Source organism: Aethalodelphis obliquidens, unplaced genomic scaffold (genome assembly GCF_003676395.1).
Source record: "Aethalodelphis obliquidens isolate GAN/ISIS:26980383/991018 unplaced genomic scaffold, ASM367639v1 scaffold31, whole genome shotgun sequence".
NCBI classification, from domain to species: Eukaryota; Metazoa; Chordata; class Mammalia; order Artiodactyla; family Delphinidae; genus Aethalodelphis; species Aethalodelphis obliquidens.
Genome location: NW_020837975.1, coordinates 8670957 through 8698234, shown reverse-complemented (window position 1 = coordinate 8698234; position 27278 = coordinate 8670957). Strand labels below are relative to the sequence as shown.

At 39.3% G+C, this 27278-nt stretch overlaps 1 protein-coding gene across 8 annotated transcripts in view; it reads right to left on the bottom strand.

Annotated features, from left to right (window-relative positions):
- KCTD20 (potassium channel tetramerization domain containing 20) overlaps positions 1-19367 on the bottom strand; it is a 29357-nt gene extending 9990 nt beyond the window's left edge. The window contains exons 1-5 of one of the 8 annotated variants that reach the window (XM_027127063.1): positions 19226-19367; positions 18660-18895; positions 4530-4643; positions 3497-3702; positions 652-925 (exon numbers count right to left, since the gene is read on the bottom strand). In XM_027127063.1, the coding sequence (XP_026982864.1) occupies positions 652-925; positions 3497-3656 (434 nt within the window). In that variant the 5' untranslated portion in view covers positions 3657-3702; positions 4530-4643; positions 18660-18895; positions 19226-19367. Of the gene's footprint in view, positions 1-651; positions 926-1936; positions 2027-3496; positions 3703-4529; positions 4644-6786; positions 6933-18659; positions 18896-18994; positions 19182-19225 lie in introns of those variants that run through there. The other 7 variants (XM_027127065.1, XM_027127064.1, XM_027127069.1 and 4 more) reach the window with 7 other exon arrangements.
- Between the last annotated feature and the right edge of the window lie 7911 nt (positions 19368-27278).

Below are 27278 nucleotides of genomic sequence, written 5' to 3'. Positions count from 1 at the left end.
AGTCAGAGTGAGGTTAGATCCACTTTCAAGTACTAGATGAAATCCTCAAAAGCCAAATGTTTGTGTGTGTATACACTCAAATTATTTTACTCTTACCCCAATCTGCTCTTCATGTTAAGGTCTACAGTTGGCCAGAAAGAGATCTCCTAACTCCCAGCCCAGGCTCTAAAAGTACTTCCTGGACAGCGCTCCTCGTCAGTAGACTCCTTCCATTCCTAAACTCTAACCCTAAAAAGCTGGAGGCAGGAGATGGTGAGGGGAGGGTAAGACTATAGTCTGAATGAAGCAACACAGACGAAGGAACACGAAGAATAAAGAGAGCAATCATCAAACAAAACAGCCAGATACAAGGATCCAGTTTCAGAAAACTTGAATAGTAGTGGAGGCATTAGAAATTGACACCATTTGGACCTTTTGCACTCCCTTTTGTAGGGGGGCTTATTTCACTATACTGGCTTTGTAAATGAAAGTACCCACCCCCCAAAATCACCAACACATATAAGGTTTTTATGTCCTCTGTCTCGCAAAAGTATGAAGGTAGAAAAATAAGCAATGAAATGTTTTTATGCTCAAATCTAATGCAAGGCAAATAGCAAGTATTTCTATTCACAGAGGACAGAGTGAATGTGGAAGGAAATTATTATCAATTACCTTCCCAACATGGTATCCGGATGAGCAGTGAAAATTTGTGGATTGACAACAAAACGTGTGCCATCTACGAGAAGTGTCACTTTCTCTGGTGCCTGAGAATGAACGTTACTGCCAAAGCCCACAGTGCTGTTTCCAAATCGTTCTGGAGCGATGAAGGGTTCATGGTTCCGTTTATTCCCACTTTGGAAGCAAGAGCCTTTGATGTCTTCAGGAAGTGGCATCATGTGAGGGAACTGAAGATTTGCTGGCTGAGAGGCAGAGTCAAGTGGAAGGTCTAAAAGATCATACAAACAAACCAAAATAACTTGACAGCAAAAAGCCCTGGGGAAAAATAAACCTTGTCCTCTTTAAAGAAAACAAGAACAAAAACCATTACACAAACAAAAAAACCCAAACTTTAAGTATCCTTAGGCAAAAACTCTTGCCTAAAACACGTAAAGAAAAAACACAAACTAGAGACTCATACTGGATCCCCCTGAACTTTTTGTTCTGTGTGTGTGTGTGTGTGTGTGTGTGTGTGTGTGCTGGGGAGGAGAGAATCAAGGCAGTAATGCCTACACTTTAAAATAGAACGATTAACCAATTTTAAAGTAAACTACACACATGGTTAAAAATAATTAAACACTAGAGAAGCATTTCTGTGGAAAACAAGCAATCCTCTGCCATACTGCTTAAACTTCCCTAGTCTTGTTTCACAGAGGCATCGCTTTTTTATTTCCGCTTTCACTTCTATCTCTAAATAACACTCATATTTCCTGTGTTTTATTTAAGGAACTTGATAACTCTGTTAGCCAAAACTATTTGTTTTCCACATTCTTAAAAAACGTTTCTAAATGTTATTTTCCAGAAAGGATAGTGATAGTCTCTAATTGTCACTGAAATTCACTGAAAAATGCATTTTCACTACACATAGGAGAATCCTAACATTACCAACACCGTTTTTTGAACAGGCAGGTCTTGCTCTCAACAGAAAAGTTCCAGTGCAGATGGTCTTGGATTAGAATTCATTCATGGAACCTGAGTTTTTGTCCTAGTATCACCAAAGAGCCATTTTCTTTAAGTAATTTATTTGATTTTTCTAAACCTGATTCATCATCTGTAAAATGAAAATAATGTTCACTCCACCTACCTCACAGGATTGGTTTGACTATCAACTGAAATAAAGTATGTGAGAGCACTTAAAAATGTATTAATACCACATCATGTAAACAGGCTCAAAACTAAATATATGAAATCTGGATGTATATAGAAGAGAATCAGGGGAAAGTATTTTCAAAAGGATTACCAGAAGATTCTTTTTTTTAATTGATGTTTGCTGCTTTTATTATATAGCTGTACTTTTTTTTTAGAAGATTCTTTTAAATAGGGAGTTCTCCTGAAATATTAAAATGTTTTTTTATTTAATGAAAAATTTCAAATATACCAAAGCAGAGTTAATACAATATGTATACATCACCTAGATTTGGCTAGCTAACATTTTCCTACATTGGAAAGAAATAAAATGTTATAGATACAACACAACTTAATGTCTCACTCCCGCCCTTCATGTATTTTAAGTTTGTATACAATAATTCATTGTTAGCTAGAGTACACTCAATTTTTTCCCCATTTGCTTCTAGAGAAAAGGAAACCAAAATCTAGACCAAAATCCTGTTTAGGGATCATATCCTAGAGCTTCTGATAAATTTTCAACTTACAAAGAGCTAAGTTTCCACACAAGCCATGGGCAAGCTTGTAGCAAGAAACGCTTTAATCACCAAGACAGGCTTTCAACACTCGAAGTGCTATTCTTAAAAATGAAAGTAGGCACCTAACTTATTCAGCTCTTTAGAGCACTTGATTTTCCCCCAGCTATGACGCAATTAAATTGGGTTGATTCCTGAAGGATGCCTCAGATTCCACCCTGCTTAAATGGGTGAGTAGGAAAAGAGACTCATTGCATAAATTCTCCGTAATGGGGCACTCTAGGGTGGCAGTCACACTCTGCTTTTTTGTCCGTTGATATATATAAAATAACAGCGAACGCTGGCCGGAAAGACAGGTTTAAATCCCACCCAGTCCCCTACCTCCTGGCAGTGTGAACCTGAGCAAGTTATGCCTAAGCTTTTGAAGCTTCAGTTTCCTCATCTGTAACAGGATTAATCTAAGCAGGGATCAGCAAACTTTCTGTGAAGGGCTAAAAAGTAAATATTTTGAGCTTTGTGGGTCACAGTCTCTGCCACTATAGCAGGAAAGCAGCCATACAGACAGTATGTAAACAAATGGGCACGATGGCTGTGTTTCAAAATTTTATTTACAAAAACAGGCAGTGGTTCAGATTTGACCACAGTTTGCCACCCTTGATCTAAAAACAGTAAAGTTTCTAGCACAGTGAGTGCTCAATAAATGGTAATTGCTATTATTATTGTTGCTATTGTTTTCCATAAAAGTTAAAAAGAACCTGACAATTTACCAAGAGCCTTCACATCCATTAACTCAACAGTCTTCTAGCCTTGTGAGGTAAGAAGAATTATTAACAACCTTGTTTTCTAGATGAAGAAAGCAGGGCTCAGAAAGATTAAGGATCTCATCCATGGTTACAGCTGATAAGCAGCAGAGCTAGAATGTGAATCTGTCTTCTGACTCCAAGCCTGAGACTATTTTTCTTATACCATTACCAAGTTAGATGTACTAAACTGATTAAATAAGTGGAGGTTTTTTGTGATAGATTTATGTAACTGTGGTATATAAGCAAAGCTAATTAACTGGATATTTTATTTATTAAGAACATTTATGCCTTCTGGGCAGAATAGGTGCTGAGGTGTCAGAAAGCCCTCCACATTAAGTCAAGATCTAATCATCGTACCATCATTCCTGGGACCTAGAGGATAAGTAAGATTTTGAAGACCAGAAGAAGCCGGGCTATTTGCTTCTCTTTCTTGGGCTGCAGCTGAGGCTTCATCCATCAGGCAGCTGGCCTCCTGCCACAGTAACCTGTCGCTCTCAGTGCCACGGTGAACATTCATCCTTGGACTGTGTATCCTGAACTGTCTGCTTGATCAGGGAGAAATCCTGGAAGACAGGAATATGCATGATTTAGAACTCTCTCCTAACTAGAGGACTGACAGACAGCTCTCATTTTTTTTTTTTTTTTTTTTTTTTGCAGTACGCGGGCCCCTCACTGTTGTGGGCTCTCCCGTTGTGGAGCACAGGCTCCGGACGCGCAGCCTCACTGGCCGTGGCTCACGGGCCCAGCTGCTCCGCGGTATGTGGGATCTTCCCAGACCGGGGCACGAACCCGTGTCCCCTGCATCGGCAGGCGGACTCTCAACCACTGCGCCACCAGGGAAGCCCACCACTGTTAACTCTTAATTCCAAACATTTGCTGATAACAAACATGTTATTTCTGTAAACCAAACCTGTAGTTTTAGAACTAAAAACTGTACAGTTTTCTAATGGACCTTTTGTACTGACTAAAAGCACTTTTATCAGCTAGGTTTCTTTTTTTAAAATCTCTCAAAATTATAGAGAAGTTTCTGGTAGTCTCTTCAGATTATCAACAAATTAGTCAACATATACAGTCAGCATATATTTTCCAAACACCTACTGTGTGGAAGGCACATGGCACTTTGTGCCAGCACTGCGGGACACAAAGGATTGAGCAACATTTTCAAGGGTTAGCCCTAAGCTCCGACTGGTTAGGTGGGGATATATGAAAAAGATAAGCAAATTTATGTAATAAATACAGAATAAGTGATTCAAACCAGTGGTTCCAGATTCTCGGGCCTATCTTTACAATGGGGTCTGGGAATTTATAATTTTTAAAAAAGTCAACTTCTCAGGTAGCTCTCATGTGGCATTCAGGTTTTAAGATAAACATAAAAGTTAGAGAAAATCACCTCTAGATTGTATGGTTGGGAAAAGGAAGTCTTCATATGAGACAAAATCTGAGCTGGGCTCTGAAGTAAAGATAAGATTTTCTCCTCAACTTTTTATTTTGAAACTTTTCAAATCTACAGGAAAATGGAAAAAATCATTACAATCAGTAAAATCTTATATATCCGCCAGACTTACCAATGATTATCTGCCTCATTTGTGTGTGAGCCTGTGCTCTCCCACCACACACATTTTTCTGAATCACTTTAAAGTTACAGACATCACAACACTTCACCCAGTTACTTTAGCAAGCATATTCTGAGAACATTCTCTTAAAAAACACAACAGTACTGTTTTCACATCTAAGAAAATGAACAATTCCATAATACTAATATATAACCCATAATCAAATTTACACAACTGGCCTCATATTTTCTTTCAGAACCTTTTATTTTGGATCCATAATTCAATCAAGGCTCATTCCTTACATTTGGTTTTTCTGAGTTTTTTAATCTTGCATATTCTATACCACCACCACCCCCCGCAATTTGGGGGGGATTGTTTTGTTTTACATGAAATTGACTTTTTAAAAAAGCCTAGGTCCGAAAAGGGAACCCTCCTACACTGTTGGTAGGAATGTAAATTAGTGCAGCTACGATGGAAAGCAGTATGGAGGTTCCACGCTAAAAATAGAGCTACCATATGTTCCACTCCTGGGCATATATTCAGAAAAGACAAAAACTCTAATTCAAAAAGATACATGCACCCAAATGTTTACAGCAGCACTATTTACAATACCCAAGACATGGAAACTACCCAAGGGCCCATCAACAGATGACTGGTAGATATCTACACACACACACAATGGAATATTATTCAGCCATAAAAAAGAATGAAATATTGCCATTTGCAGCAACATGGTTAGACCTAGAGAATATCATACTAAGTAAGCCAAAGACAAATATTATAATACCACTTATATGTGGAATTTGAAAAATAATACAAATGAACCTATATACAAAACAGAGGCAGACTCACAGACATGGAAAACAAACTTAAGGCTATCAAAGGGGAAAGGGGGGGAGGATAAATTAGGAGTATGGGATTAACAGATACAAACTACTATACATAAAACAGATAAGCAACAAGGATTCACTATATAACACAGAACTATATTCAGTATCTTATAATAACTGTAATGGAAAATAATCTGAAAAAACATAATTGAATCACTTTGCTGTACACCTGAAACTAACACAATATTGTAAATAGACTATACTTCAATAAAAAAATAAAATAAAAATAAAATTTTTTTAAAATTTAAAGTCTAGGTCAGTTCTAACATCCATCTGATTGTTTCCATGTGATTAGATACAAATTTAATTTTCTTAAACAAGAATATGTACATGTATAGGTGACAGGTGAGTCTTCCAAATGCCATCACATCAGAGGCACATAATGCCAGGCTATCCCACTACAGGAGATAAGTTTGATCATGTGGTTAAAGTGGTGACTATAGGTCTATCCATTGTAAAGAGAGATCTAATACCCTATCTCCCAATAACTTTTCACCCAGTGGTTTTAGCATCTATTGATGATTCTTCCCTGAATCAATTATTACATTTGGGACTACAAAATGATGACTTTCTAGTTTTATCATTCCTCCTACATTTATTGTCTAGCATTCTTCTGTTAAGTAGAACTATTTCTTCACTCTCCCTTTATCTTCCTTTTAAGTATTATTATGAACTCAAAGATCTGTTTTAATCTAATGTATTATAACAATCCACTACCATCATTTTTTTTCAAATTGTCCTATTTTTGGTTCGAATTGTCCCAGGTGAGACTTCCCTGGTGGCACAGTGGTTAAGACTCTTTGCTCCCAATGCAGGGGGCCTGGGTTCGATCCCTGGTCAGAGAACTAGATCCCACATGCATGCCACAACTAACGCACATGACACAACTAAGGAGCCTGCGAGCCAAAACTAAGAAGCCCACATGCCACAACTAAGGAGCCCGCCTGCCACAACCAAATAGACCCAGCACAACCAAATAAAATAAATAAATAAATAGTCCCAGTTATGGCTAATATGGTTCCCTTCAAGCCTTCATCTGTGTCATTTAACCCCAATTCTGCTGGCTGATGAGGCTACTTCCTGTACAAGATTTTTCTTTTTTTAATGCAAGTTCATAGCAGCTTTATTTTTTATTTGCATGAGAGGAATTTTATTTTTTTTATTCTATTCTACTTTATTTTGTACAAGATTTGTCTAAGCTCACCTTTTACCATCTCTGACCCAGACCTAGAATCAGCTATTCCTCCCTGGAGCCTTTGTTCCTTTTAGTGGACAAAAGCATTTATAAATCAGGATCTGAGCACTAGGTGTCTTCATAGCTTTTGAGATGTCATTGTCTCCTGAAATGGTCTAGAAGCAAAGTTGGGGATTAAAAAAAAGAAAAAAAAAAGAGTTTATATTGATATTTTCAACTCAAATTCAACATTATGGTTTTTTTTACTTACTTTATATTAGTACTATATCTTTTCTCTCACAATGAAAATCTTGGTTCATAAACTAGTTTTTACATTATAACATTAATATTACTAACAATAAACCTACTGAGTTTATAAGTCTTTTGGGGGTCAATTCTTTTTGTCCTTAAAGTATACCCCACTAGGGATGTAGTCAGTGTGCTACGTCAAGTTATTTTATTTTTTCTCTGTATGTCCTGTAATTTAGGTTCATTTTTAAACACTCAATTATAGCTTATTTTTCATTATTTTTAAATTTAATTTTTGAATATGTAAAACATTTACATTCTTCAAAAGTTAAAGTGTTACAAAAAAGGAATGCTCAGAGAAGTGTCTCTCCCTTACCCTTTCCCTCCAATATTTTCCTATCTATTCCCTACAGATAACTAGTTTTATTAATTTGTTTATCTTTCATGTTTCTATTTATAGAAATAAGCATAATGTGTGTATATACATATAAATTCTTAATTCTTCTTTTTCTTATACAAAAGATGGAATACCGTATCCAGTTCTGTACTTTGCTATTTGTACTTAACAATGTATCTCAAATTCACTCCATAGGAGTGATTAGAAGTCTTCCTCATTCTTTTTAATGGCTGTTTAATACTCCACTCTTAGATGTTAATAGGTAGAACTTTGATAGAGAAAAAAGGAAAGAGCATTTTAGACAGGGTGAATGGTGTATAATAAGCAGGAGAGTAAGTGTGAACAGGCTTTATACTATAAGAAGGAGTGCAGGCTGTGGGGAGAGCAACCAGGTTAGAGTGAAGGGTGGGAGAAATCAGAATCACCATACCATACGACTTCAGGGAACCCCATGCACACCATCATTTAAGGAGCTGTACAACGCACGACTTAGATGGCTGTATACAACAGCCCTAGAAGATAAGGTTGAAAACCAAGCTGGAGCTAGCTTACGGAGGCCTTGAGTTATAAAGTAAAATAGAGTTAGGACTTTGTCTTGTAGCCAAAGTTTTTACACAGAGAAGTGTCATGTTCAACATGTTGCTTTAAGATAAATACAACCACAGATGGACTAGAAGAGTAAGAGGTTACTGGAATTGTCTAGGCATGAAAGGATCTCTGTGGGTGGACAGCAAGAAGGGTAGTACCTAAGACACAGTCCTGCCTACTTTCAAAGAGCTTACAATCCTAGTTGTTGAGAATGTGAAACACAAGAGTTACAAAATACAGAAAAGTGATATTTCAGGATCAGAAGAGACCTTAGTGATTATTTTGTCCAGTGGTTCTCAAGTCTAGCTGATAATCAGAATCACCTAGCAGAACTTGTTAAAAACATTCTTTGGCCCTATTCCCCAGAGATTCTGATTTAGTAGGTCTAGGGTGGATCTGAGAATGTGATTTTTTTTTTTCACGTGGGATCTTAGTTTCCCGACCAGGGATCGAACCCATGCCCCTGCAGTGGAAGCACGGAGTCTTAACCAGTGGACTGCCGGGGAAGTCCCAAGAATGTGAATTTTTAACAAACTCCTCAGCTGATCCTGTGGGCTAGCTATGTTTGGGAACAACTCATCTGGTATACCCTTTCATCTCATGAATGAGACTGAATCACAACAATATTCTTTTTAAAGAATATTCTAGGAGATTACAAACTTAGAGTAGGGAGGCCTTTTTAATCAAGACCAAAAAACCCAAAAGCTAAAAAAGAAGAGAAAGACAAATCTAACTACAAAATTTTTTTTAAACTTTTGTATGGCAAGGAATCCTATAAAGGAAAAAAAATACTTGAAAAACTGTATTTGAAACAGACTTTTACAAAGAGTTATTATCACAATATTCAAGGGCTTAGGAAAATGCATGAAATTAACCCAACAGAAAAATGTGCAAAGGATGGGGAGAAAAGGGAAATACCCAAGAACTTGGTGAAACTACATTAATAGGCTAGGAAATAGAATTTAAGGCAAAAAAGCTAGACAAGTTGGGCAAGGCATAACATTTGAAGATATCTGTTGCCAGAACCATTTCTCTTCCTCATTTCTACCTTGGAAGAAAGCCGTAACAAGAGAAGAGATAAAGGAGAGAAGAGGGCATTCCAATTCCACAGAAAGGCAGGAACGCCTCTGATTCCACATCCCTTCTCCTTCATTTTCCTCTATGAATTGCTGAGGCCAGGCTAGCAAGCTGGCAGATAAAAGCACAAGGACAGGGCTTCCCTGGTGGTGCAGTGGTTGAGAGTCCACCTGCCGATGCGGGGGACACGGGTTTGTGCCCCGGTCCGGGAGGATCCCGCATGACGCGGAGCGGCTAGGCCCGTGAGCCATGGCCACTGAGCCTGTGCTCCGCAACGGGAGAGGCCACATCAGTGAGAGACCCGGGTACCGCAAAAAAAAAAAAAAAAAAAAAAAAAGGCACAAGGACAGCAGTGACAAGATTATAACCGCTTGGATATATTTTCCTCTTCTCTACTTGACATCCCTAACTTACCGCCCTTAGTACCTTTTTGTCAATATAACTTATGCCCAAGAACAGCTTTTGTGCCAGAAGAGACTATATTACAGTTACTTGGATTTAAATTAAGACTTAAGACCTTACATTCAATTTATAACTGCCTAAAGGCCTTTAAACAGTTTCCTTTACAACTTTATCAAATTACCTATTAAAAAAAGACTTAAATAACAATAACATTTTTACTCACTACTCAGTTTAAAAGATAAAATAAGACAAATATAGTTTAATCCCCTAAAACCACAATCCTAAGTTTGATATTGCCAAACATTTTAAACTATACTTATCATCTTAATATGTTCTTTTCTTGTTTTAGCACTTTAATTGCCTCCCAAGCAAATCTTTAAGTACTCAAAAAACCTTTAGTAAATCCTAAAAAAGTAAACTTTTGAATCTAGTATATCTCAAGAAGTTCTTAAATATTGCAACACCCTTTCAAAATGCAGTTTTCTTATATCCTTAAACTAATAATCAAATCTAAACCCAGTTACTCAAGAACACATTTTACACTGGAACCAAATCAATCAGTTGAGATTCTTCAATATGCCGAATCACCACAAACATTCCATCTTAAGTCCAGATGGACTTAAACTTCACTGATTTAACATATATCATGTGCTACATATTATTCTAAGTACTTTATATAATTTAACTTAATACTCAAAAAAAAAACTTTTATGAAGTAGGTACTATTGTTACCCCTATTTACAGATGAGGAAACTGAGGAAGAAAGAGGTTAAGTTCCCACAGTCACATAGCTAATAAATAGTAGAGCCAGGCTTCAAAATCCAGGCTTCTGGCTCGAGTCAAATGCATGTTACCCTTAAGCTGTGTTACCTCTCCTTATAGGTCTGATTTACTTCATGAATTCTACGTAAGTTTCACAGGTTTGGAGATACGATTTCAAGCCCAAGGTCTGGAGCCAGGACATATGACCTTTCTGTGCCAGTAACAGGCACACCTAGCACCTTTTCTGTTTAAATAGTTGCTTTGAGATGACCTATAAATCAATTAACTCCAGATAGGGGTTGATTTTACAATCTGAGTTCCCCAAGTTCAAATTAAGACCTTACCTAATTCTGCTGTAACTTTCAACTTTATTACCTAAAAACAGGGTAGATCAAATTCTGTAATTTCTACACAGGTGCTTCTATCTTTTGATGGATTCAACTAGTTATGGTCATTCTAATGACACCTTTAAGCTAGGAACAATCCAAGGTACATAACAGACCAGGCAAAGCTCATGACTCCTAAGAAAAAGCCAGTCAACATATGAGGTCCCTAATGTCCAGGGCGCTCTTCTGCTTGCTATTATCTAAAACTCTCTATAGGAAGAGATACACAAGCTGTTAAAGATTACTTAATGGCAAACTTCCAGGAAATATCCAAGAGATATACTATTAGCAATAATGTCTTTAAACAGTACAAGGGAGTGCAATTAAAATTTTTTAAATGTATTACTCAATACAGTAGGCCATTTTATAAGAAAGAGCTAAGTTTTTGTACAGTAAGAAAAGATCGGAAGGTCTTAGGGGACAGATCCATGGATCAGTACTGTAGCAATAGAACAAACATTGAAAATTCTGGAGACAATCCAAAATCACTGTGTCAGAAGATGGTTCAAGGACCAGTATCAATTAGCATCAAAAGTTTTCACCGACTCTTAGCAAAAATGAGGACAGTGGAGATGATGTAACACATGGGGGCGGGCACACACACACACAATTATTATCCCAGTTCTAAGACACGTGACATTGCCTAAGACATCAATATAATAACAGCGTTTCAGGAAAGCACTATTATATTAAATATATACATGATTTTAAGATACAGCCTGATTTCAAAAATATTAAAATGTGAATTGAAAATTATGGTATATATTAGTGTAATGCTTTCTTGGTACCTAAATTAAATCTTTACTTCTTTTCTGATATTAAATGTCTTTTCTTTTACAACATAATGGTGACAGAAAATGATAGATTTTTTTTTTAATGTCCTAAAAGGCTGGCAACCTGATGATGGGCTCCCAATTTCCCCCCACAATTTTACCAATCATAAATCTCAAAAAAAATCTGGGTCCCAAATCACCTTCCATCTAGGACTACAAAAACACTTCTATTAGTTCAGTCCATCCTACCTAAAAAATCCCAAAATAAGGAATCTCTTGCTTAGCTCACCCTATTGGTGGCCAGCAATCCTCAAGGGAAAAAAAATTTTTTTTTCCTTGTGCCAAGTTGAAGTCTGCCTTCCTCCCCACACCCACCGTGACTTCCACACATTGGCAAGTCCTATGCCCTGGAATAATGCAATTATCAGAATGGGATGGGTAAAACAGAAAACAAAAACCAAAATAAACCCCATTTGTTTGAAGGCATTAGACAACTAGTAAGATAGCCAAGACTGCAGAGAAGCTGTGATGGTCAGTTTTATACAGCAACCCTTGAGGCTACAGTCCTAGTTATTCAATCAAACACTAATCTACATGTTACTGTGAAGGTATTTGGTAGATGTGATTAAAGTCTTTAATCATTTTAGTTTAAGTAAGGAAGATTATCCTAGATAATGTGGGTGGGCCTGATCCAACAACTGAAAGGCTTTAAGGGCAGAACTGAGGTTTCTCTGAGGAAGAAGAAATTTGACTGGAATGCAGCTTCAACTCCTGCCCTAGAGTCCCAGCCTGCGTTCCTGATGGCCTAGTCCAGTCTCCACAATGTATACACCAACTCCCTTCAATAAGCAGCTTAATATATACGTGTGTATATTTATATACAAATAGATAGATGACATAGATTATTTTGATGATATATAAATACTACACAGAACCATATTCCATAATTAAAACCGTCCTTCAAAGAAAACTTCAGGACCAAGTGTCCTGACTAGCAAATTCTTCCACGCCTTTAAGGAAGAAATTACATCAATCTTATACAAACGCTTCCAGAGAACAGAAAAAGAGAACCTATATCCCAATTCATTTTCTGAGGCCAGCATAATACTGACCCAAAACCTGACAAGAACATTACCAAAAAGCATTACAGATGACTTTTTCTCATAAGCACAAAATCCTATACAAATTATTAAAAAATCAAACCCAGATACATCAAAAAGGATAATACATATGGCAAAGGTTGACTTAACATTCTAAAATCAATATAATTCATATGCTGAAAGGCTAAAAAAGTTTTAGAATAATAACTAAAATAGCATGAAACAGTACTGATAAACTAGACTTAAAAAGGGCAGGTTGAAACAATAAGTATAGTCACAGAAAAAAAGATTAAAAATATAAACAACTATTCTCCCTTAATTGTAGGCTTATCATATGTGATTTTTAAAAATTGTTTTATTGAGTATGCCAAAGTTTCTAAAATGAATGTGTTATTACTTTTAAAATGAGAAAGGAAAATGTATCTGTAAAAACAGGGAACTCTTCAAGAAAATCTTGGAGTATTTTTTTTTTGGAGTATTTTTAAAGCTTAGAACAGTTTAAAAGAAATTTTTTAAAGTTTCAGAAGAAAATGATATATTACTAAAGAGATTTGGACATTTTTCCATCTAGATTAAAGAAGAAATATTAGGAATATAAGACAAATTAGGAATTCAGGTTAAAAACATGAAATAGTTTCTCAAGCAGATTATTCAATAGGATGACAGAATAATCTTGGTAGCTTTAAATCCAACACAAGGGCTTAATGTGGAGGCATGGTGTGCTTCCTAGGGTACTCAACAGCAAGCATGGTTCTAAGGAACAGGCAGAAGGTAGGACAGGTGGGTAGGCACAGGATAAAGGATGATGCTGGAATCCCAAGTCAGAGGGTGCTCAACAATTAGGGCAATGGAACATTCAGATTACCTGACATTTAATTCCCTAAACAGATTGTTATGAGATAAATTAAATTGTGTTTCCCTCAAAATTCATATGTTGAAGTCCATTACCCTAAATCCTCAGAATGTGACTGGAAATAGGGCCTTAAAGAGGTGATTAAGATTAAATGAAGTCATTAGGGTGGGCCCTAATCCAATACAAATGGTGTCCTTTTAAGTAGAGGAGATGAGGACACATACAGGCACAGAGGGAAGACTGACCATGTGAAGACACAGGGAGGAGAAGGCAGCCACCTCCAAGCCAAGGAGAGAGGCCTTAGAAGAAACCAACCCCGCCAACACCTTGAACTTGGGCTTCCAGCCTCCAGGATTGTGGGAAAATAAATTTCTGTTGTTTAAGTCACACAGTTTGTGGTACTTCGTTAGGGCAGTCCTAGCAAACTAATACACAGATACAACTGCAGAAATTAAATTTTACCCTCTCCCACAAAAAAAGAGATTTAGGGCAAACACACTGAAGGCATCTTACATGGTTTTAAGGTATGGACTGTGATCTTCATATAGAAGTGTAGATCATTAGCTGTTTTATTCTAAGGAAGGTGAACTTTCTTTAATAATCTTCTTAACCAAATCATGTCACAGATCTTTCTACTACACCCCAGTGCTTTCCAAAATATTAGTAAGCCCCGCCTCCATGTTATAATAAGAACAGAGATAGTTTAATTACCTATACTTATCATAAAAGCCTTAATATTTCAATGCTGGAAAGGACAATCTGAATCTAAAGAAAATATCTTCTTAAATTAAAACATTTTAAAAAAAACAGTTAACAGCCAGCATCTCCTGGGAACTCACAATAGTCAGGTGCAAATCAAAGCATTTTACATGAATTAACCCAATCCTAATAACCCTCTGAGGTAGGTACTATTACAACCTCTTTTTCGGAGACATAGAAACTGATGAATATCCAAGCTAGTAAATGAAGGTACTAAGACTTAAACCCAGTTAAAATTGGCTCCAAAGCCCACATTCTTAACCACTGCCCAATGAAGTATAATGAGGGCACTATTGAGCATAAATTGTAATGGCTTTGGAGTCAGTTTAAATTTGAATGCTGGCTCTGCCACTTACACAGTGTATGACTTTGGGCAAACTTAAGCTCTTTGTGTCTTAGATTCCTTGGCTATAAAATGGAGATAATTAAATGAGGCAATGGATGTAAAAACATTTAGCACAGTGTCTGGAACATAACGATGTCTACTAATTACTAAGTCCTTACTATTTCTAATTCTACTTTCATGAATATACAAGAACAATCCAACAATGTCTATTTTGGGATGGACTTCCCTGGTGGTGCAGTGGTTAAGAATCCGCCTGCCAATGCAGGGGACACGGGTTCGAACCCTGGCCCGGGAAGATCCCAGTGCCATGGAGCAACTAAGCCTGTGCGCCACAACTACTGAGCCTGCGCTCTAGAGCCCATGAGCCACAACGACTGAGCCCCCTAGCCACACCTACTGAGCCCGCACGCCTAGAGCCTGTGCTCCACAACAAGAGAAGCCACCACAATGAGAAGCCTGCACCCCTCAACAAAGAATAGCCCCCACTCACCGCAACTAGAGAAAGCCCGCGCATAGCAACAAAGATCCAACACAGCCAAAAACATAAATAAAATAAAAATTTTAAATTAAAAAAAAAAAGAATCCACCTGCCAATGCAGGCGACACGGGTTCGAGCCCTGGTCTGGGAAGATCCCACATGCTGCGCAGCAACTAAGCCCATGAGCCACAACTACTGAGTCTGCGGTCTAGAGCTGCGTGCCACAACTACTGAAGCCCACACGCCTAGAGCCTGTGCTCCGCAACAAAGAGAAGCCCACGCACAGCAACGAAGAGTAGCCCCTGCTCGCCGCAACTAGAGAACGCCCGGGCGCAACAACAAAGACCCAAATGCCACCAAAAATAAATAAATAAATAAATGTATTTCAAAAAACAAAAAACAATGTCTACTTTGGGGACTCTAAGCAAAAACAGCAAAGGGTTCTCTTCTTTCATCCATACTTCTTTCCTTCCTATGATTCCAGAAATGCATATACTATTCCAATAATCTCATTTCTCATAAGAAGTATATTGAATCAGATTAGCAGTTAGATCAGTCTTATATTCTGTCTCCCACAGAGATACCTAATAACTTGGGTAAGGACAACAGTACAGTTATGCGACAACTTCAAAAGATTCTGGACATTGCTCAAACATCTAACATTTAATAAAAATTCACCGGGACTTCCCTGGTGGCGCAGTGATTGAGCGTCTGCCTGCCGATGCAGGGACACGGGTTCGTGCCCCAGTCCAGGAAGATCCCACATGCTTGCGTACCGCAAAAAAAAAAAAAAAAAAAAAAAAAAAAAATTCACCAATGTACTTACTTTAACCTTTACCAAATTTAAAAAAAATACCGAGTTCATAACATTTCTTGGGATTACAAGATAACTAATTGCTCTTATTTGTTCTATTACTACTTATTCCAAGCTTCAGAGTTCCTTATTTTAGTGTTCCCAATCTTCCTGATTTATTTGGTAGAAAATACTCTCCTTCAATCTCCATTTTTCCAAATACTGCTTCTATACTCATGTGAAAGTCTCTCCGTTTTCTTTATCTACTTATAACTGAACTTCTCTAAGCCTTTTCCTTTTTTTTTTTTGCGGTACGCAGGCCTCTCACTGTTATGGCCTCTCCCGTTGCGGAGCACAGGCTCCAGACGCGCAGGCTCAGCGGCTATGGCTCATGGGCCCAGCCGCTCCGCGGCATGTGGGATCTTCCCAGACCAGGCCACGAACCCGTGTCCCCTGCATTGGCAGGCGGACTCTCAACCACTGCGCCACCAGGGAAGCCCGCCTTTTCCATTTTTGAAGCATTTTTCTTGAGATGATTTAGTGGAAAGAACACTGGGCTAGGAGCCAGGAGTCCTCACTCTGCCGTCTCATCTCTCAGATTCCTCATCTTAAAAGGCAAGAGGATTGCAATAGATAAATTTGTAATAGGTTCCCTTATAGCTCTAAGCCTCATATTTCCATGACTCTGGGTCTTCCAACTAGAAATCATTCAGTATGCCAACAATTTCCCTAAACTTTACTCCAGTTAGCCAAGGAGGAGTAGTAGGCATGCTCAGATTCAGGGGCAGAGTAAGACACAATAATCGGAAAGCCCAGGGCTATAGAAGGAAAGACATGGTATTTTGTGAATCAACAGAAAAAGATTAGTAAGAAAAATGAGATGCCAAGAAGAAACCAAAGACAGAAAAAAAGTCAGAAACACACAGTCTAACTCTAATCTCATCCCTACACATCTATTTGAAGAACTAAGAAACAAAAAGCTTTGGGAGCAGAGGTTATCCAGCCCTCAAATCTACCTCAAGGGAGCAAGGCAACTCTATGACATCTTTGCAACGTTGTTGCTAAAATGGCCTACTACAGTGCTTTGCACAAAACAGGCGTTACTGGGGTATCTGATGACTGAATTAATGTTCAGATGACCTGAAAGCCCTCATAAATGCTACTGGTACTGCTACATACCAGGATATCTGAGAGCTCAAGGCAATGGGAAATACAAGGCACTGGCTGTCCTGGTTCTAAGGGGAAGAAGACTAAATTAGTTGGGAGGGGGGAAGATTTGGCCTAACGGCATAACTTATGAGCTGATGCTACTGGAAGCAGCTCCCAGAAGGTAAAAGGACAGATTACCAGGCACAGACCATCTCTAAGGCAATATTATAATATGTATGAAAGTACTTCCTACCCTGGTGTCAGAGTCCAAGAAAGCACTATCTTTTCTAAAGTTTCCTTCCAAAGAGTCTGATCTTCTTGGCTTATGATTGGTTAGGGGGCAGGGGAGAGTAAATCAATAAAGGGATAAGGAAGTTGGGCAGTTCTAAAAATTCTCAGGGCAACCCTATTTTGGTGTTTCTCAAAGTGTAGTCCCTGGATCACCAATAACAGACCAAGGGAGGGGGTGCTTGCTTAAAATGCAGACTCGGAAACCCATCACTGATCTGCAGAATCAAATTTCTGGGAGAGGTACAAATCAAAACCACATGAGATACCACCTCACACCTGTCAGAACACCTATCATCAAAAAGAACACAAATAAAACATGTTGGCAAGGATGTGGAGAAAAAGGAACCCTTGTACACTGTTGGTGGGAATGTAAATTGGTGCAGCCACTGTGGAAAACAGTACGGAGGTTTCTCAAAAAACTAAAACAGAACTACCATATGACCCAGCAATTCCACTACTGGCTATATATCTGAAAAAAACAAAATCACTAATTGGAAAAGATATATGTACCCTAATGTTCACAGCAGCATTATTTACAATTACCAAGATATGGAAGCAACCTAAGTGTCCATCAACAGATGAATAGATAAAGAAGATGTAGAATACACACACACACACACACACACACACACACACACACAATGGACTACTACTCAATCGTAAAAAAAGAATGAAATTTTGCCATTTGCAGCAACATGGATGGACCTGGAGGGCATTATGCTAAGTGAAAAGTCAGAGAAAGACGAATACTGTATGATATCACTTACATGTGTTATCTAAAAAAAATACAACACACCAGTGAATATAACAAAAAAGAAGCAGACTCACAGATACAGAGAAAAAACAAGTGGTTAGCAGGTGGGGGTGGAATAATATAGGGCTGGGGCAGTGGGAGGTACAAACTATTGGGTGTAAGGCTCAAGGATGTACTGTACAACACGGGGAGTAGAGCCAATATTTGGTAATAACTGTAAATGGAAAGTAACCTTTAAAAATTGTATAAACAATTTTAAAAATTATAAAAAAAAATTCTGGGAGGGGCATTGGTACTTTTAAGGAGCAAACTTATGTTTGAGAACTACTGTCCCAGAATTTGGGTCGGGGGGTGGGGAAGAGGAGTTAAGGGTGGAGTTCTTCAACTGGATTCTTCAAATTCAACTGCTATAACTACAACACTGTTTGGACCATTAAAAAAAGAACCTTAATTTCTCAGGTAACAGCTGCAGCTAGTTGTTTAACAGCTAACAAGGGGCACAATCAAAGGGCCTGGAAAATTCATTTTCATAAACTGGTTAAACAGTTCCTCAGTCTGTTTATCCTGTTAGTTTGTTCACTGCTTTCTCCTTTAAAAATAAATCGGATCAATCCAGGAATTTTCAGAAAGAATCACAAACTCCAAAATAGAAGGTTGTTTTTTTTTTTGATAGTGCAGAACTAGGCTTTTAAACCCGAAAACACTGAACGCTATAAAAAGTAAGGTTTTATTTAAAAGAAAATTACCAGTTGAGGCTCCCCCAGCTCTTCTACACTCAGAGGCACTGATGAAAGCTAGTAATTTGTGGGTGGCAGAGAAGGAAGACTGAAGCAGGGGTGCAAAGAGCGAGAAGTCCGACCAACTACCTAATTTTTAATGATTCAATTAACTGCCAGAAAAAACACGTCTGCAAATGTTTTATCAATAAACACTTCGGGGCTCTCATCATTCCTCTTCTGTTGGGATTCAAAACACCAAAGGCCTGCAGGAAAGTCAAGTTATACTTTAGTTGTCCCCACGACTGTGTTGACGATTTCCACACAAGGCGACCCCCCTTCTTCCCCGGATTACCAAGCTTTACCCTCAGCACGGAAACTGGCGCCTGGAACCCATTTGCCAACGTTGTGCCTCAAGATGACTGTAGCCCCGCGGGCTTTCAAACTGGGGGTCCGACCCGGCGGGCTGCCGCCCGAGCGGCGTCCTGAGGAGTCGGCCCCCTACCCACGACACAAAGGTACCTTCCGGGGCCAGGCCCGCTGCCGCTCTCGGCCCGCCGGGTCTTCGAGGCGAACGGTCTCGTGCCGCCACTTACCTGAAGCTCCCCGCCGCGCTCTCGCGCTCGGGGGCCGAATCCGCCCGGGAGGCGCGCGCACACGGCGCCGCAAGCAGCCGCCCCTCGGACCGCCCGGGCCGCAGCGGCGCGCGCCCCCCAGCCCCCGCCCCGGCCCGCGCGGCCACACGGCTGAGTCACCCGGCGCTTCACGTTAAGAGTCCCCCTTCGGCGCGCGGGGCACGCCGGGAAGGCCGGGCTCCGGCCAACCCCCTGGGCAGCGCGCCGCAGGGTGTCCCTTTTCTTTCCCGACACGCCCCCGCGTCCCACGCAGGACGCTCTCACCGCTGCACAGCCACGGTAGATCGATTTCTGAGCTGCGGATACCCTCTTTCAATTATTAAAAGTCTGAAACGGAAAAGTTAGTAGTTATCTGAATTGTGAAACAAGCTCGCGCAGCCCCGGGACAGCCAATGCTTTTAGAAAATTGTGGAGCCCGGATCTTTACATACGTTTGGGGGGAGGAGGTAGTGAGAATAATGGAGTTCCTTAAACACCTTTTGCTTGGAAATCCCTCTCCCGGATATGCATTCTGACCTAGAGGAGGGAGGAAAACTCCACGTTTTTCTCAAACCTTGAGTTTAAGGAAACTACATAGTATAGCAAACAAAGCTGAATTACACATTTTTAATCAACCTGAAGCAAATTATTGGAAAATTGGTTGTGTTACTAGTAAAATATTTCAACACTCAAAAAAGTATCTATGTATATAGTCCATGACCTATAAAGCGTAAAAATAGCATCAGTCCTTTCTGTCATGATTTCTACTGGTTTTTGTACTTTTAAAAGTTATACTAGTTAAATAAAAAGTTATACTGGTTATGCAAACTATTTTGTTTTAAAATTGTTGAAAACCAATTAAGTTAATAATAGCACGATTTCTTAAATTTTGAGTCAACTTCTTTTTCATTAAGAGTCTAAAAACTAATTTGGGGCTAATGATTATGATTAGGTTTGAAATGGAAGGAATATAAGAAAATACCTCATTCCAGTAGGTTGCAAATGGTTGCCAGATACTTGTATAGTAAAATTGCCTCATTAAGGGCAACAACTTTAAAAAACTGAAGCTATAAATTTGTTCATTGTAATTTTATCTTAGAGGTGTAGAGGGTCAGTCCCCATTTCTATTCTTTCACTTCACTTACAATGACTAAAACATCCAGTACTGTGTTTGAATCAGGATGGGCTAGGTGCTGCACTAGTCACCTGTAGGTCATTAATAGGTCAGGTGACTCTACAGGGCAGCTCACCTTCACGTGGTAACACAGCATTCCCAGCTGCTTCCATTTCTGGCTCTGCCAACCCAACACGAGGTTTCACATCAGGGATGCCAGAAGAGCTAGACTGGAGAATCCTGCAAGGGCTTTTCTTTGCCTCTTCCGGATGTGGACCTTTCACTTCTGCTGATGTTTCATTGGCCTGAACTAGTCACCCGGCCAAACCTGACTTGACTCTAAGAAGGCTAGGAGGTATAACTTCCTGTGTGCTGAGGGAAAATGAACAAGAAAAAAGATTTGATGAACACAGCGTCGTCTCTGTCACAGTGTTCAATAGAAAACCTAAATATAAACCAATTTGAATGTGTTATAGGATCCAAACTTTACAACCAAAGTAATATAATTATTCAGACTAATGCCTTTATTTCCATTTCTATAAAGTACAACGTTACGTCCTCTGAGTCAAAAGGAAGAAAAAACTTTTCTGATGTTCATGTAAGACAGTTCTTGAAACAAATTCTTCCTTTCTGGAAGGGTTTCTCTCTGCAGATTTGTAATATATAAAAATCTGGCCCCAGCGTTGGAGAATTAGGCTAACTACTGTGTCTTTTAATCAGTCGTTAAGACTAAATGGTTCTATTCTTGTCTCTAATCCCATATAATGAATAGCATATCAGTCCTGGTACTTTTTTTGGGTAGACATCAAGCAGATGGAGTATGAAAAATGTAGAGTCACAGAAAGCAGAGGTGTATGCTGATTTTTACCATTTTATTTCTAATTTAATGCATCTCCAAAATCTGAATCTCTCAGATGTATCTGGAGCTGAAACCTTTCTTTATTATTATTTTTAAAAATATTTATTTATTTTGTCTGTGCCGGGTCTTAGCTGTGGCATGTGGGATGATGATCATACGTGTTGTAGCATGCAAACTCTTAGTTGCAGCATGCATGTAGGATCTAATTCCCTAACCAGGGATCAAACTTGGGCCCCCTGCATTGGGAGTGTGGAGTCGTACCCACCAGACCACCAGGGAAGTCCCTGGAGCTGAAACCTCTCTAATGTCAAATTGGGAGGCCTGAAATTTTCAATTGTCATAATGGCCAATTCAGTTTATTTGATTAACTGTGTTATTTAAGTTCCTTAAATATAACATCTACTACCAGTAAATATTACAAAGCACTTTTCCCAATATATCACGTGACTTAAATTTCTCAACAGCCCTGTGTGAAAGGAAAATCAAAATGAAGTTGGGGGCTTGCCCTGGTGGCGCAGTGGTTGAGAGTCTGCCTGCCAATGCAGGGGACACGGGTTCTGTGCCCTGGTCCGGGAGGATCCCGCTGGGCCCGTGAGCCATGGCCGTTGAGCCTGCGCGTCCGGAGCCTGTGCTCCGCAACGGGAGAGGCCAAAACAGTGAGGGGTACGCGTACCGCCAAAAACAAAACAAAACAAAAAAAACACCTCATGATTCCTTAGGGACAAATATTGTATGACTCGAGTCGGAGTCAATCACAATTCTCGCAAGGCAACTTTTAACAACCTCGTGGCTTTTTGTCTTTGTAAGCCCCTGATTCTTTTTCTTCCCAGGAACACTCCTTTAGGGTTACCCAAATCTGTGTCTCCCCAGCTGCAATTCTTAAGACCCCAAATAAACTTTTCTTATCTGCAGCCTCCTGCATGATTTTTTGGTTGACACCTGGGAGATAGATTTTACTACTCAGATTCACAAATGAGGAAAACAAGACATAAACAAGTAAAGTAACTAAGGTCATTAAACTACTAAGTGGTGCTGGTGGGCTGAGAACTCAGACCATCTGACCCCAAAGTTCTTACTCGCCAGTTCCACCTAATTGCTTCCAGGTGAACTGAGCACTTCCAGGTGGCACCTTAAATGTCATCAACTGTTAACACAAACCAACTAATTTAAGGTTGACTTAGAATGAAAATATTTTAAAAGTAATAGCTATTATCAATTATCATATAAAAAATGAATTATCCTTTCTGCATACTACTTCATATGTAGTAAATATAAAAACAACCCCCAAATCCCAAGATTTTTGAACTCTCTCAAAATAATTACATTTGCAAAAACAATTTTTTAAATGCTTTAGGTTGTATAATCTCTAGATCACTGCAGACATATCAAATGAGACTTTTTGAAAGAATAATCACTTTTGTTTGGAAGTCCAAAATTGTGCTCAAATATAGATGAAATATAAATACAGATGTAAATTATTTAATTTTTGACTTTTTAGAGAGGGGCCAGAACTCCGTATATTGACCCAAAGTAGATTCACAAGAATCTTTTTCACTTCACTTTCATCAGTTCACCTTCATCAACAATCTCTTCATGAAAGTCACAAAGCTTTATGACCAGCAGGAAACAGACTGGACCTTGAGTACATAATCAACCAGAGAAGCAAGAATTTTAAGTTTCTAGTGGCTGGAGTTTTCTACTAAATCTTTATTAATGTACATCTGCTTTACATAAAACTTCACTATGCCTTTTAGTCTCATTTATGGGGATTGTTTCATCTGCAAATTCAACAAACATATAGCCACAGTCCAAAGGTGTAGGACCCCAAGAGAGTTACATAGATGATGATTGCAGGATCTCTCCTCTAAGGGAACTTAAAAATGTTAAGTTTGGTTATTTGGGTAACCAAATAGGAGATAAGGGGAAGTGAGTCTACATCAAAATATTCCACTATTAAGTAAAAAAGAAATGATAGAATATCGCACTTTTGCAAACCCCTGTGAATTAATAGATATAGGCATTATGCATCAACAGCTCCTAAGATCATAAAAAGAGAGAGAACTAGACATTATGTGCCTCCTGAGGGAAGACCACACTACCACCTAAAATGCTGCTACAGGGATCGAACCTAAATCGGGTCTAGGCTTGAGATCCAGCTGCCAATTCGTAGGAAACAGAGAACAGAGGGACATGTTGAACTGCACCGTGATCACGCAATCTGCAAAGTCCTGACTGCGGGAGACTCTACAGGTCAAAAGGCCTCTTTTCTTCAGGAGAAAAATTGTAAAGTTAAAAAAAAAGACAAAAGATATCTCAAGTTTTTAAAAAGTGTATATATGTGTGCAGGGAGGAAACTATTCTGTCTATGGGAGAACATTTGGGTGGTAAAACCATGTAAGAGAAAGGAAGTGAAATGTTTACTGTAAAGGTTAGGATAATGGTTATTCGCTTATTCGCTGCCGTTGTTGGTGGTGAAACAGTTGTGACTGGGAAGTGACTACAGAAGGGGCTTCCAAGGGTAGGTAGGGAAGTTGTTTCTGACCTGGTGGTAGTTACAAGGGTGTTTGCCTTAGAATAAGTGATTAAGGCAAACATTTTCTTTGTGTTGTCTCCTGTGTCTGTGGGTTTTTTTGTGCTAAAAAATTATTTTAAAGAAAAAGTTTGGAGCTAGAGGCCAGTCCTACCCAAGAGCTGAAATATATTTTCTTCACACTGAGCTATTTGCAAATGTATCCATTTGGTTTCCTGGGAAAATATCAATATTAAGGTTAAATTACTTTAAAAAGAAAAATAAATGCTTTAAAAAACTTTTGAAAGATATTCCACATTGTAATATAATTGGGGAATTTTATTTAGATATTGTCCTTTTTTTAGAAGGTAATGGACATGTCGGTAGTAGAGTGTATTTTGAGTGTTAGAGAAAAGGGGTAAAATGGAATGATGAAAGGTAAGGATACTAAAACAATTTCTTGAAGCTTAATTGTTAAATTCCAATAACTGTCAGGAGAGTAATCTATTAACATTTCCCATTGAGATTTTGTTGGGGGCATGAACTCCCTCCTTTCCCACCCACACGCCAAGACAATTCATCTCAGAATTCTACGACTTTTTTTTTTATTTTATTATTTATTTATTTATTTTTGGCTGCATTGGGTCTTCGTTGCTGCGTGGGCTTTCTCTAGTTGCAGAGAGTGGGGACTACTCTTGGTTGCAGTGCACGGGCTTCTCATTGCAGTGGCTTCTCTTGTTGCGGAGCACGGGCTCTAGGCGCGTGGGCTTCAGTAGTTGCGGCACACGGGCTCTAGAGCACAGGCTCAGTAGTTGTGGCTCATGGGCTTAGTTGCTCCACGGCATGTGGGATCTTCCCGGACCAGGGCTCGAACCCATGTCCCCTGCATTGGCAGGCAGATTCTTAACCACTGTGCCACCAGGGAAGTCCCTCTATGACTTTTTAAAAGTACATAGAATAGAATGCTCAACTTGAGATTCAAGAATCAAATAAACCTCTGTAAATGGAAGTCCTGTGGGGTTCAGAATGGGGAGTCAGAAAATGTACATGTTAGCCCGGGCTTTGGCAGAGGCCGTGTGTAAACTGATGATACGTTCATCTCTCATTACTCTTGTTATCAGTTTACAAACAGACTCTGACCTTCCAATCTGGTGCACCAGCTCTGACCACTCACAGTGCCCCTGTTTATGAACACACAAGTCTCATTCTTTTTCTTTTTAAATTTATTTATTTGGCTGTGTCAGGTCTTAGTTGTGACATGCGGGGTCTTTCGTTGTGGCACGTAGCCTCTTTGTTGCAGTGTGTGGGCTTCAGAGGGTTCAGTATTTGAGGCCCGCGGGCTTAGTTGCCCCGCAGCATGTGGGATTTTAGTTCCCCTACCAGGGGTCAAACCCACGTCCCCTTCATTGGAAGGTGGATTCTTAACCACTGGACCACCAGGGAAGTCCCCACAAGTCTCATTCTTGAACCCAATACTGAGAATGCTGGGAAGTTTTCTTTTTTTTTGTTACCCTTACATGTGTTTTAAATAAACTGCATTTGAGGGACTTTCCTGGTGGTGCAGTGGTTAAGACTCTGCAATCCTAATGCAGGGGGCCTGAGTTGGATCCCTGGTAGGGGAACTAGATCCCACATGCATGCTGCAACTAAGAGTTTTTGCATTCCACAACTAAGGAGCCCACCTGCCACAACTAAAAGACCCAGCACAACCAAATAAATAAATAAATAAATATCTAAAAAACCCAACAACTGCATTTGAAAAAGCAAACAAAAAGACAAGCCCCAAAATATACATTCTTCAAACTAGGATTTGAACCAGTGACATTTAGGCTCACAAAACAGATTCCAGTCACCCACTGAGCCAACACATAAAACCTCCAGGTTCTTTTACTTTGCTCAAATCACACTTCCTCCTTTCGCCAAACTTTCAATAACTGAAAAAAAAACAAAATCTGTTTACCAAAGCATGTGTGCTGGCCCCTTACCTTTGCTCTCTGAGAAACTTTGTAATGAAAAACAAACAGATAAACAATAAGATAAATAATAGGAACTAGGCAAATTCAGAAAGGTTTCTTCTGCTTGTTGACAAGGAGCCCAAACAAACTGTTCTCCTTGCTTATTTGGAGTTGTGACGCCTACCTGGAAATAAGTCAATGTTTGTGAATGTACAAGGTACATGAAAAGGAAGTACAGAAACATGAAGTGGCATCAGATTCATAAGGCAGTATGACGTGGTGAAAAAACAAAGAACAAAACATTGGAAAAAGAGCCAGATGACCTCAGTTTGAGGTCATTCCACCAGTTACTAACTGAGCAAGTCACCCATAAGCTTGGGTTTCCCACTCTGTAAGATAACTGACCTACCTCTGCCAGGAGGATGAGGAAGGAAGAAAACATAATCAAAATGTATACGAAAGTATTTTATAACCTCAAAGCACTAGAAAATTTTAAGGTTCTATTAGTATTAATGTTATATACACACTCCATCCAAACCAACATTATCTTTAAAAGGAACACCGAAAGACTTTTTTGTGAGATAAAATTGACCTCCTTAATGTCAATTGTAAATTGTTTGTACATCAAAATATACTGGTTTATACACTACCATGCGTAAAATAGATAGCTAGCAGGAACATGCTATAAAGCACAGGAAGCTCAGCTTGGTGCTCTGTGATGACCTAGATGGGTGGGATGGCGGGGGTGGGAGGGAGGTCCAAGAGGGAGGAGGTATAGGTATACATATAGCTGATTCAATTCATTGTACAGCAGAAACTAACACAACATTGTAGAGCAATTATACTCCAATAAAAAAAAAAAATATATATATATATATATATATATATATATGTTTCCTTAGCATTTATGACTTTTTTTTTTTGCGGTATGCGGGCCTCTCACTGTTGTGGCGTCTCCCGTTGTGGAGCACAGGCTCCGGACACACAAGCTCAGTGGCCACGGCTCACGGGCCCAGCAGCTCCACAGCATGTGGGATCTTCCCGGACCAGGGCACGAGCCCGCGTCCCCCGCATCAGCAGGCGGACTCTCAACCACTGCGTCACCAGGGAAGCCTTCCTTAGCATTTATGATGCAGTTTGAATGAAAATAAAAATATTTTATAGTGACAAGATATTTTCAATATTTCCTCCTTTTAGTCATAATAATTGACAACAATAGTTATTATTTTAAAGAGAATTTAACATCTTTTCTTAAGGGGACATTTGGTTCTCTGTCAAATATGTCCTTTTCTTAGCGCTTTTTTTTTTTTTTTTTTTTGCTGTACGCGGGCCTCTCACTGTTGTGGCCTCTCGCGTTGCGGAGCACAGGCTGACGCGCAGGCTCAGCGGCCATGGCTCACGGGCCTCCCGGAACGGGGCACGAACCCGTGTGCCCTGCATCAGCAGGCGGACTCTCAACCACTGCGCCACCAGGGAAGCCCCTCTTAGCGCTTTTTTTTTTAAACGGTACAGTAAGTACCCTCATAGATTCTAATTCTTAAGAGGTTGCAAACACACACACACACACACACACACACACACACACACACACACACACA